We start from the raw sequence: 13,209 nt of genomic DNA, 5'->3' as shown, positions 1-13,209 counted from the left end.
TCCTGATGGATTGGTATTCCCCATTTTGAGGGAATGGCCATTCCTTCTCTCTCTCTCTCTTGAGAATAAAATCCCATTTAATTTTAATTCTCATTTCAATTTTTGTTTGAACCATACAGACTGGAAATAGATCATTCGGATTCCGATTCCAAAGAGACCCTAAATAATTAAAACATTAATAAATAATTTTATAATAATTTTTTTTGGGTTTTTACTGTTCAATCCACCCCTAGAAATCTTAGCTACACTGTACAGGTGGGATGAATTTGATCGTGGATCGATGCCAAATCCATGGACAGGATGCGATTTATAGGGGGGCTACTAGTAGACTAGGAGGGGGTTGTAATTTCAAATTTCTGAGGTGGAGTGCAATCTACTTATCCCTATTTCATTTCTTTTTTCTACTCACGAGTCAAAATCAAGTAGCTAGTGATTCATAGCTTGTACGATCTTTCAAACTTCTGGGAATAATCTGGAACTCTTGGAATTCCATTAAAAGCAAAACCATCATCCTCCCCATTTTCTTCCATTTTCTTATCTATACAGGTCATGATTAGGGGTGCAAGTCCGATAGGTTGGCCGGGTTTATGGTCAATCCAGGCCTGGCCCTAAAACTTGGGCTTAAGGTCCGAGTCTGCGGTCAAGCCAGATTTTCCTAACCCAAGCCTAGCCCGTATTATAATTTAATGCACTCGAGTTGGGCTCGGGTTGGTCAATTAATCCACTCTAAAATTATAAATATATAAATGTAATGTATTTATACAAATATATATATATATATATATTATTGCAACATTTATATATAAGCATATATATGTATAAATGTATATAATTGAACCGGGCTCTGGTCGGATTTGGGCTACCTAAGGGCTAGACCCGAGCCTGGCCCAAAAAATTAAAATGATCGACTTCTTGGGCCTGAACCCAGCCCAAAGACCAAAAATTCAAGCCCAGCTCGCTTAAAATTCTGGGTTATTCAGTTCGGGCTCGGATTGAGCCTTCCCAAGTTGCACCCCTAGTGCTGATCTTCGTATTTACTTTTACAAAAAGCTTATGGTGAGGTGACTTCCCTTTCTTCATTGCCCTTCTAATTTCTAATGAAGGTATTGCACAAAACCAATAACAATAGATAGTGGTACAAAATAACGAAGTAAAACAAAGATATGAAAAACGAAAGAAAAAACAGAGCATACATAGACTTATGTGGTTGGGCCTTTGCCTACGCTCACAGGGGGTGGAAAAACATAGATCTATTAAAAAAATGATAATGAGTGTACAAGATTTGAACAATCTCTTTAAAAAAATACCCTAAGCCCTAAGCTCTAATACACCCGAAGCACTCGTTATTATTGTCTTATTTGTGTCCAATATAATGATGAGATACAAATATGAGAAAACCCAACAATATAACGGGCTCAGATCTTCTGTTCACAAGTTGTTTTCACATTCTATCAACAGGACATTACATCTATGCATTGGGAATATCTCCGGGATGTGTTCCTAATATACTAGGGTGGCGTGCTGTAGGTAGAGATGTAGAAACAATTTGTGAGGGCCTTTGGGTCAGGTCCATCAATAGAAAATGGGTTGGGTAGTCTGTGTGGCCCAAGCCCTCCACATCCACCACACGGGGTGTAACGGGCAGTTTTGCAGGTTTCATTTATTGTTCAACTTTGCCTTTTTCTTTAAGCCATTCATGGACATCTTAGCTCTAGTTTTCCTTTGGTAAGTAATAAGTACCATATACAGAAAAAAAAAGCTGGTTTCAAAAGGTAAACATTTCCTCTTAGGGAACTATGATTTAAGGCTGTGTTTGGTTTAAAAAATGGTAGGAAAGACTGTACATGGTTTATAAAGGTTTCCTACCATTCCCTACTCTTTTTTTTTTTAAAAAAAAAACAAACACAGCCTAAACGATTTCTGTGAGTTCTTTTTATTTGTTATAAAACAAATTTGAAATCTGAACAACCACGTAAATACAAAAATGATGTATAAAACAAAGTTGAAATCTATAAGCTAGAGGTTTCTTGCTCAAATTCCATTACCAAAATACGACTGTTATTCTCTTGAAGGTGCGTTTGTTTCAACATAATCTCCATTGAGCTATCCAAATTGGTTGCAAAAATTTGCATCTTGTTCAGATTTGCATTCATGTGTTTTCAGTGTATAATTTGCAAGCAGGCTGACGCAAAATTGTCTCATTAATTTTAAAGGAGAAAAGGGAAGCCAGTGCACGAGGCTCCTGTCAACGTGGGGTTTGGGGAGGGACATGCATGAACGGATGAACCTTCACCCCTGCACACTGTTTTCAAAATTTGAACACTGATTATTCAAGCTGAGATGGAACAATCCAACGTTGGGCCAAAAGCTCACCCTCTAATTATTTTACTAGGAGAAAGGAAGATTAATCAAAAAAGAAAGCAAGCCGAAATTGGACCATTGAACTGCCAATACGGCCTTATGACTTGCAGATTTCACAATTAATTTTGATTCTTCAAAGTTCAACCCAAGTTGGGGGAACTTTGAAAAGAAAGGAACTAGGAAGTAGGAAGGGTCCATATATAAGTCTTTAGAGTAGTCTTAGTTTGTTTGCAAGGCAAGAGATGAGTAGTTTGTCTGTTCACCCTTAACAATGGGTAACCCAACAACAATTGTAAGAAAGGAAAAAAGAAACCGAAAGAGAACCTGAAATTGGGAAAATAAGGGCGGGCATTGAGAGATAAATCTCCATGCATTCAACCTCATCCTTTGACCCCAATTTTCCAGGACATAGCAAAGTTCTTCCCAACAGGCAATTCTAATCCTTGAACCTCAACCATCACCATCTTCTCTTTATCTCCCCCATCTTCTAGCTTCTCCAAGTAGTTGTGTTCCGAAGCACTAAACTCAACGTTTGAAAGGCTTGAAATTGGTTCTCCATCGACCTCAATAAACAGATCCTGTCCTATTCCACCCAATCCCAATACTGTTACCTTCTCGATAATCCATCCATTCTCCAAGGCAAACTTACCCTCTTGAACTTCCGACCACACCTTCACCGTTTTCTGGCTAACAGTGGCAAACAAATCTATGTAAGTAGAGTACCCATTTCCAAGCTTCATCTCTGGAAGCTCGTCATCATCAAGGAAAAGCTTTCCTTTAGCCAGTCCCTCGGCAGCTCCTGCCGGGAATGTCACCACAAGGCTGAATGGCGTCATCCTCGCTTCTTTGGATGTCATACCTCCCCGTTGCATGGGGATGATAGCGTTCTGATACACATGGACATTGATGACATGCAATGGCGCATCAAGCGTGAGGAAGTGTCCTTGTTTGGAGATAATAGTCTGCTTCATATCGAATAAGCTGTACCAAGTTCCTGGAGCAAACAGTACCTTGACTTTTGATGTCCCCTTCCTCAAGACCGGGGAGACCATGACGCTGCTGCCCAGCAGGAACTGTGTGCTCAAGCCGTAGGACTTAGTGAAATTGGGGAACGTGAAGAACAGCGGCCTGGCCATTGGGGCGCCAGTAGTGTGAGCTTCATAGTTCAAGGTGTACAAGTAAGGGAGGAGCTTATACCGCATGCCCAGAGCATTTCGAGCCGACTGTGCAACCGACTTCCATACATAGAGCTCCTGGCTAGGGGAATAGTAGTTTGCGTGATCCCTGGAAAAAGGGTAGAATGCCCCAAGCTCAATCCAGCGATTGCAGAGCTCTTCTGTGGGTGCTGGGTAGAACCCACAAATATCAGAACCCACCATAGGTATCCCAAATATGCCAAAATTGAGAATAGTTGATATGGAATACTTGAGGTCCGCCCATTTGCCCTTGTTGTCACCAGTCCAATGTGCAGCATACGATCCTGACCCAACAAAGGTGGAGCGTGATAGCACGAATGGGCGCTTGCCAATGAGCTGTTGAAGCGCCTTGTGGGTTGCAACGGCTTGAGAGAAACCATACAGGCTGTGGGCATCGTACTCCAACACCCCATTGTAATGAACAGCACTTGTAGCAATTGTTTTGTTTCCTATCGGGGCTAGCGCCCCTGAAGCGTTTATCTTGTAAGGTGGATCATCCCATCTAGTCTTATTTATCACCTCACAGTCCAAGCAACAGAGCCACCCAGGGTTGCCAGGACACGGTCTGTTCTTTGGGATTCTGCATTTACCGGTGCAGAAGTTGGAGGCTTCATTCATATCAATCCATAAGCCATCAACAGGTACAAGTTCACGGAACCTCCGGATCTCGTCGCTCCACCAGCTTACAGTTTTGGGATTAAGGTAGTCTGGGAAGTAGACTGGCCCCGGCCAGACTTGAGCCAGGTACGGCTCTCCTTCATATTTTATGAAGACATCATTGGCCATGCCACGTTCGTAAACTCCATAAGAGGAATTCACAGCAATCCCAGGGTCGATGAGGACAATGTATTTCATCCCTCTGGAATGTAGTTTTTCCACCAATGCCGAAAGCTTTGAACGAGGGAAGTTGATGGGGTCAAGGGTGAAGTCCTTGGCCGCATCCATGTGGTCGTCGTCAGTCCACATCACATCCAGCGGGATCTGGGCCTTCCTGTAGTTCTCAACCACAGCTTCAACTGCGGACACATTATGGTACCCCCATCTGCATTGGTGGAAACCTGTAAATTTCACATTAACCCAAGTCAGTGTTGTAAGTTTCTGATTCTGATTGCTATACATATAAACTCATCAGTTTAGACTTTAGAGGAGGGTGCGCATTATAAAATTTTGTTTTGAACCAAGCAGAAGAATTAAATGATGACTGGATGTATCATAGTCCAGACTTCCAAGGACAAACCATCAGAGGTGAGAAGGTTTTGAATCAAGAAATTAAAACATCAACTGCACTCTATTATGTTTATGTCAAAACCCTATCTAATTAACAGTATAGGGATGAAGCCCCAACCCCTCTTAATTAAGTACTGGGTGATCCTCGATCTGATGCCCATGTTTATGTCAAAACCCTATCTAATTAACAGTATAGGGATGAAGCCCCAACCCCTCTTAATTAAGTACTGGGTGATCCTCGATCTGATGCCCATGGTGGGCTTCCTCAGTGAAAAAGGAAAAATCTTTTTCTCCTCATTAGTAACAGTTAAAAGAAGGTTTTGTCTCCAATGTGTAAATTATTGAACCGACGCGGGAGGTGGGGTCGGAGTAGGATGGTTCCAACACGACCCAACCGCAATTTAATTTTCCTGTTTTCTTATTTAATTTTTTCAACAGCCCGGAATTTCTCCTGGAAAATAAGGAAACTATGTCGGTTGATTCCTCACGTCTTATAGGGAAAGGGCTTGCCCTTAGCAGGACAAACATGAAAATTAATTTGTAGCTTTTTGTAAAGCTAGCTAGCTAAAAGGCTGAGATTCTTTGCTTTCTAACAGACAATCAAAGCATAAAAAAAAAAAGAAAAAAAAGAAAAAGAAAACAGACAATCAAATCATGGGAAGGGTTAAGGGAAGGCCTAAAATTCTCTCTTTTGTCTATATTTATTATTAAGTCAAGTTAAGAAGCATATTACTATTAGTCAAGTAAAATGCAAATTCAAGAGAGGGTTACTCTGTAAAACATGAAGTAAGGTTATAAAAAAAAAATACTAACTACAGTGTTAAGTGTTAAAAGAACTAGGTCCAATTCAACAGACCATGTGATCATCAAAAAAGCAGGCAATGTAGGTAAAAATATGATAACCATTCACCACCAGTCAATATTTCATTAAACTAATCTCTTTTAACTCCAATAAGAAGCAGCATTATTAATCATCTACTGTGTCCAAAATGGAGAGCAATCAAATTATCCTGGTTTTAGAACTTCAAGACTAATTAGGCCATTAGCCATTTTTAATGGCAAATTGTATGATCTGCTGTCCTCTCGACATAAAGCAGTAATTACACATCTAAACACAATTTGCATTATATCCATGTGTCTAAAGAATGAACCAGAACTAACATTCAATTTATATATTTAAGACAACTGAAAAACCTAAGGTAATAAAAATAAGAAGGCGAATCACAATAAATTTTAGATAGCAAAACATACCGAGAGCCCAGTAAGGCATGGGAGCAGGACGACCCACAAAGGCTGTATACTGATCAACAACAGATAGAGGAGTTGGACCTGCGAAAAAATAGAAATCCAACACACCCCCAATGATCTTGTAAGTCAAGGAGTTCCCCCTGTAAAACACATCCATTCCATTACTGTTCAGCAACAGAACTGTATGTGCTGAAGCCTCTCCACCAACATTCCTCAGATCCATGTAAACTGGATGAGACCCATATAAATCCATATTGAGATTAATTGCAGAGATATCTGTGGTATACAGAGTGTAAGGATCGTTGGGCTGTATCTTAATCCCCTTTGGTTGGGTGTTCTCTCCAAGCCCGTACAGTGAAGCATCTTTAGGCAATTTGGTTGAGATTTCAAGATATTGATCTTTGAACACCAAATTTCCATATGGGTCTGATTGATCAGCACTTGAGTTGAATAGGACTTGCCCATTTGATTTCCTTTTCACTGCAAACCCAAACGGGTCTGTAGTATAGCTGAAGATAAGCTCATTGCCTGAGTACTCAGAAGCAGTAAAAGGAGGTTTTGTAGACTCCCCAAGAATTTTCTTCAATGGAGGCGGCTGTTGTCTTTGTAGTAAGCTGTATGGAACCTCCCATCTTTGCTTCTCTGCATCAGTTATGTGAACCCTTAAGCGATCCTGTGTTTCATGCCTAGAAAACCAAACATCAGAAGCATTTTCGGTAATGATAAGAGATTGATACAAGATATCCACAAAATGAAACAGGGTGAATCACTAAAAGGGAGGAGAATGTACTTGACAAAGAGCTGCAAATGAGGAATATCAGGACCATATTTGGTGGTCTTTTTCTTCACTTGCAAATGACCCAGAAGGCCTCCTCCATTAGGGTACTCTTCAATGGAGATGAGATGGTATCCCTGGCCAATCTTAGTGAACGATGAAACAGAACCGACACAGAGAAGAAGAACAAAAACAGTGAGGGCTGAGAGAAGGGATGATAGACGAGAAGAAGAAATCAATGAAGAGAACATCTTTCAGTGTTTACAGTGGTGAAGCTTAGTGTTAGAGGTCTGATAGGACTTCTGGTGTGGGTTTAAATAAAAACGCAGAGAAGTGAAGTGTCATCTCACATGCATGTGATGTCGCGGGGTGATCAAATGTTTGCATGTGATGATGATATTCTGTGGGTCCTATCTGTTAGCTTAAAGAGAAGTATCCAATGCCTGCTCTAGCAAGAGACGTTTTATATTGTATCATCTACGATTCCTAATTCACGGTGTTAAAACTGTAATCAAATTTGAATCGAATCATCTTGCGGCTTCAAAACATAGTAACAGCCTAACAGGGGAGTGGGTTCTGATGGAGAATCTCTCGTTTTAAAGAGCCAATGCCCCCATCTCTAATTCTCTATCCCATCGGGCTTCAGGCATGCATGCAGAAGAGATGACCAATCTCGATGGGCGATGAGGCCATTAATAAACAGATATTAATAATCAATTCGTATATACCCGTAGATTTGAAAAGCTGCTATGGTATATACTTTATACGCAATAATATAATATTATAAGATTAAAATGAAAACAGCTGGTTTAATATCCGAGATAAAAAATAGTAAAGTAATGGGATCAGGATGTCCTAAGCATAACTGTCTTTATTAAATAATTAAGAAATTAAGATGTCCTCGTAAACAATGAAAATGTTGTCCTAATCTTCTCCCCAATTTACCTTATTTTAACAAATTATCTAATCTTAATTCTTACATGAATGAATGTGAAAACTATCAAAGGAGATACGTTGCTTTTTTCAATCACTTGTCCCCAAATCTTGGACATCTCACATTGTTAAATCCAAATATAAATTATTTAATGAATAACTATCCCCTTTCCGGTATAATCCCTATTATTTCATCTAAGGAACCGATAAAATTAATTTAACCACTGGGTCACGGGTTCACTTATCTGACCGGTTTGATCGTTCATCTAGATAAAATAAAAAAAAATATATAGATAAAACACACACACCCCCCAATGTCAGTGGAGCGGCTGAAATAGTAATATCACTCCTGACCCGACTCTATCTGGTTGGGTCAGGTCGGACTTGATTCGGGTTGTTGTGGTTTGGATTGAGGTAGGCCTGGGTCAAATCCGACCTGTTTCCATTGCGGCTGCAGCGTTGGAATGTTCATACATAGATTGGGTAGGGTTCGGATAATCTCTCTACCCTCTCTATTTTAATTGGGTCGGGTCAAGTTTGGGCTGACATGAACTTGGTACTGAACCCAACCCGTTTGCTGGTTTCCGGACCAAAGGTCCAACCTGTCTGAGACAAGTCTAACAATGGTGAGTATGATCTTCAAATAAACTAAAAGAAAAACTAGTAAAGGACAAGATGTTAAGACAAATATTTTGGATCATGCAATCAATTTTGCAAGATAATCATAATCAAGATTTATCTTTATCTCTTGAAATTCATTATAAATTGATCAATTGGGTTCATATACTTTCAGGGTGCATCTCCCGGTTCTCACCTACCCATAGCCCTAACACACAAATACCAATTTGACTCAGATAATGGTTTTTGGCTGTTTTTTATTTGAATTATTTTTATTTTTTTATTTTATTTGGAACAGGCTATCCATTTGAATTAGACAGTCAAACCACTAACTTAGAAACCAGTGGAAAGCAGTTTCCAGTTCTGAATTGATTTTTAAAACATTGATTTGCACTATTATCTGATGCACTATTTGCACTTTTCTTTTTCTGATTTGCATTTATTGTCCATATAGACTTTACATCTTAGAAAATGATACAAAATTTGCACCACTTTTTTTCTGTACCTTTATTCATTTTTTTTTCTCTCATATAAAGTGGGATCACATTATTTTACTCTTCTAAACAAACAAAACAAAATAAAATATAAAATGAAAATAAGATAAAATTTGCATTCAGACTATTTATATTTTATACTGTACCAACAAACCGAGCCCTACTGTTTGCTAGGACTACTTTTTCTTGATTCCCTCCTATTAGGACAACCCTACCATTTTACATGTGATGAGAGGATCATAACACTAAGAAAAGCTGTTTACATTGATCTCTGATCATTTAACTTACTATTAAAAACTAAGATTCAAATAACACTATCACCTTAATTTACCTTTCCTAATTACTTCTTGGGGCCTGTTGTTGCATAAAACTCATCTAACCAATCACCTACCGAAAAATCAGAGCAAGGTCAGATGGTGAAAACATATAACAGTTGCCATCACCCATTCATGCTGAGCTTTGGTGTGTGAGACATGGCTAAATTCAGACCCCAATATAGGTAGGTCTTAAATTTCACCGCACATGGACCCATGGTTACACTAAACAGAGTTTGTCATATCTCAGCCTCTCAGGGCGTACTCTTCATTGCAGCACTGCTCTACACTGTAATATCAAGTAGAGTTATGGCTCAGGTCAAAGCATGGGCAGCTACCATTGGCCGAGTCCTGCCTAATTAATTGGATTGTCTCATGGAACCTTCGCCCAGCTCAGTTAAGAACATTTTTACCTGCACTTATTAATGTTTTTTTTTTTTTCTTTTTTTTTAAGTTCCAAATCAAGCCAAATCTCTTGGATAAGACCCATATATACAAAGGTTCCAAATCTGAAAGCGAGAATTATTGATGGGCCCAGACTGCCGTTGACTGTGGAATCCACAGGCCCAAGACAACACGTTCTGCGCAATGAATTACATTGTGGAGTTCATGGAGTTGATAGATAGAAAGAGACAAATTGCTGGTGATTCTAATTCTGTGGTTATAGGGGTTCAGGTGGTGGGATGGGTGAAATCATGTCACCCCTCATATAAGATAAATGTTGATGGCTCTATACACCTTTCACTCTGGAATTGGTGTATTTATCAGAGACTAGAAATGAAGGTAGTTTTGTAGCAAGTTAGGTAAAAAGATTATCTTAGGTTTCAGTCGAAGAAATAGAGGTGCTGACTTGTTTGGAAGGTCTAAGCCTTTTGGATGTATTTCTTGCGGGAGACTCTTAATATTATCAAATCCCTATTGGAGGAAAGCTACATTTCTACATGGCGTATTATTACAATCTTTGCTGATTGTGCGATGCTGATTGGATCCGGTTCGGATCTGGTAAACACAGTATTCATTTAACATGTTTATTTATGTTGTGCCTATTAGATCCGATCCCGATTGGATATACTTGGTCTGGGAATAATGTACGTAGCTCATGTGATGGCCAATCATAGTTATTCAATTTTTTCTCCTTGTCATACTTGAAATTTGTTTCTAGACTTTTGACATTTTGTATTAACCTTGGGATATGCAAAATATTAGGAGTCAGAACTTATGTCAAATTTAAATAGTAGCAGTAGGTATGAAATAATGGTTAGTTTATAAAACTGTGAGTTTCAAAGCTTTTAGTGGCTCAATATTGATATTTTTTCAATATGGAGCACATTGATGCTTTCAACCTTACAAGTTTGAACTTGTGTTTTCTTGGGAAATGGTAGAATTTGGGTGAAATTCTATTTCATCCGGATATTGCATGTTATTTCAAATGCATTCTGCGTATGTTCTCTTATTTCACCTACAAAGAATATAACTTAGGGCTCGTTTGATTCATGGGAATAAGGGCTTAGAATTGGTTATTTTGATTTTAACTATTTGGTTGAACGGAATCAAAATTTCATTTCTATTTTTGATGGAATGGTATTTTCGCATTTAAGGGAATGGCTATTTGCTCACCCTTCCTTGAAAGTAAGATTCTATTCCAATTGATTCCGATTTCAATTCCAATTCCTGCTTTAATCAAATTGGATATGAAAATAAACCAATCCAATTCTTATTCTAATTTTTATTCCAATTCTGACCACGAACAAAACGAACCCTTACTTAAAAGCTTTGGAACGAGAATAATACAAAGTTCTCAACTGCTCGCTCTTGCTTCCATTGTCAAGTGGTAGAGCATTTAAACTAGAAAAGCAAATTGACTGATTATGATTCGAGTGCATGGAATATAATTGATTCTACCAAATCAATTATCCACTAGTTCCATTTCTCGAGGTGCAAATAAAGGGCAAAAATCAACTGGACCACTTGGAGGAATGATATATTCTCAATAAATATAAGCCTAGAGAAGCAGAGAGCCATTATAATTTATAAATAAACTCCAAAAAATGTTTTTGTTAAATTGGAGTAAATAATTTGGTATGGACAAGTGCTTTTGCTTTTGCTTTTGCAAGAGAAATGTTGGCTTTGTAGTTGCGTGGTGTTGGGGCCTCAACTCCAGTAATGGTGGACAAGGGAACATACGGATGCTTATGGGGGCCACAAGCTATACCCTTAGGCTCCAAACCCTAAATTTAGATATTGCATGAGCTGAGTAGAGAAATTAAAGACAAGAAATTATAGAGCTAACTTCTTCTCCTTAGGTCATGCATCTAGTGGCCCAAGATGAAAAGATTTTCATCCCACTGCTAGATTTTGTAATGATTTAAGGCCCTGTTTGGTTTGTAGGAATAGTAGTTTGGAATCAGAATAGGAATGTGTTATTTTGACTCTAATTGTTTGATTGGACGAAATATGAATCTTATTCTCATTACCGGTGGAATGGCAACCCTCCATTTAAGGGAATGGCCATTTCTTGCCCCTCCCTTAGGAATGAAATAGATTATTTTGATTCCGATTACAATTCCAACTGTAAGCTAAATGGACCTAAAAATCATTTAAAAAAAAAGGAGAGAGAACATGAAAAACAGAACGGAAGTACACACGAGGACAGCCTCTTATCAAATCCTAGCGCTTTGTTCCTCTGGTTAATTGGGATTGCGGAAGGGACTTCAAGTCACAGAATCAGTAGAATTCAGGCATCACAGAACCCCAAGGTTTCCAAACCAATCGCAAGGAAAGATGCTTTCCCATGTGGCCTTTAACTGACAGACAGATAGAGAGAGAAAGAGAGAGGAGTGAGATCGGCCATAGAGAAAGGGAAAAAGGGAAACAAGATTGCAGAGAGAATACAGTAATAGGGATGGGCGCATGTTCACTCTTGACTGTTGGGTGGGTGATGGTAAATCTTAAGCAGCTGCTGAGTCCGTGAATGAACAGCGATTGAAATTCACATGATCATGTGGATGCCTACCACCATACTACACAATGCCATAAATCAGTCTATTTATATATTTTGGAACTCGATTAATCAATCCATACAAGGACCTTTTATAGTTTTATTTTGGACGAGGTACAAGAAGCCCTGTAGTTTGGGTCATTGCCCAAAGAAACCAAATCTGAAATGCATCTCATGTATGGATACGCCTTCTATTTGGAGGGCCCGCATAATCAACCATCTACCTAATTGAAGCAGCAGAGTAGTATGCCCTCCCTCCCACCGGTATGATTGCCACGTGGCACATGCAATTCAAGAGGGGGAGGTGGGAGATGGGAAAAACTTTAGCTTATGGGGGCCAATAGCATAGGTTGATGAGACAGTTTTCTGGAAATGTCACATTACCATGAGAATGGATAAATTAGTAATTACATCTCAATTTATTTTGACTAAATACCAAAGCATGAGCATGAATGGGTGAACTGCCCAGAACATGCCCAGCCCAGAAACTGTCTCAACAGCATATGCTGTTGGGCTCCAATAGCCAAAGTTAACCCGAAAGATGGGTTTCGCTACGATAGGTAGATGTGTCAATTGGACTGGATTTGGTCCAACCCAATCCAATCTGATGTGAATCCACTTATAAATGGATTGAACCCAATTCAGTCTAAATGCAATATAAACCAAATCCAATCCAATCCATTAAATGTAAATGCACTATATTGGATCCAATCCAAACTGAATGAAATATAAAAAATTATAAAAAACAAACATATAAAAAATTATAAAAATATATTAAAATGAAGAAAATATGAAAATTACAAAAATATACCCATCTGGCATCGAAAAAACACTTTTATAAAAGTGCTTTCATAGAAGTACTTTAATAAAAGTACTCTCATAAAAGTACTTTGATAAAAGTGTTTTTATGAAAGTACTTCGTAAAAGTACATTTGTAAAAGTGATTTCATAAAAGTGCTTTTCTGTAAAAATGCATTTACAAAATTGCTTTCGTAAATGCATTTATAAAAGTGCTTTCTGTAATAATGCTTGCGTAAAAAAGTGC

The 13,209-nt window shown here is 38.6% G+C and overlaps 1 protein-coding gene across 1 annotated transcript; it reads right to left on the bottom strand.

Moving 5' to 3' along the window:
* Positions 1-2,356: 2,356 nt before the first annotated feature.
* LOC148854809 (alpha-xylosidase 1-like) lies at positions 2,357-7,168 on the bottom strand. Its single transcript, XM_088984426.1, has 3 exons — positions 6,823-7,168; positions 6,036-6,718; positions 2,357-4,615 (listed from the first exon to the last, which is right to left on the bottom strand). Exons 1-3 carry the CDS (start codon positions 7,056-7,058, stop codon positions 2,742-2,744), a joined length of 2,793 nt encoding a protein of 930 aa, XP_088840552.1. The 5' UTR covers positions 7,059-7,168; the 3' UTR covers positions 2,357-2,741.
* Positions 7,169-13,209: the final 6,041 nt, after the last annotated feature.

Source organism: Nelumbo lutea, chromosome 4, assembly GCF_056320005.1.
Source record: "Nelumbo lutea isolate HS-2025 chromosome 4, American lotus-T2T, whole genome shotgun sequence".
In the NCBI taxonomy this organism is placed as follows: Eukaryota; Viridiplantae; Streptophyta; class Magnoliopsida; order Proteales; family Nelumbonaceae; genus Nelumbo; species Nelumbo lutea.
The sequence above is the reverse complement of the archived record's forward strand: the minus strand, read 5'-3'. Positions and strand labels throughout refer to the sequence as shown.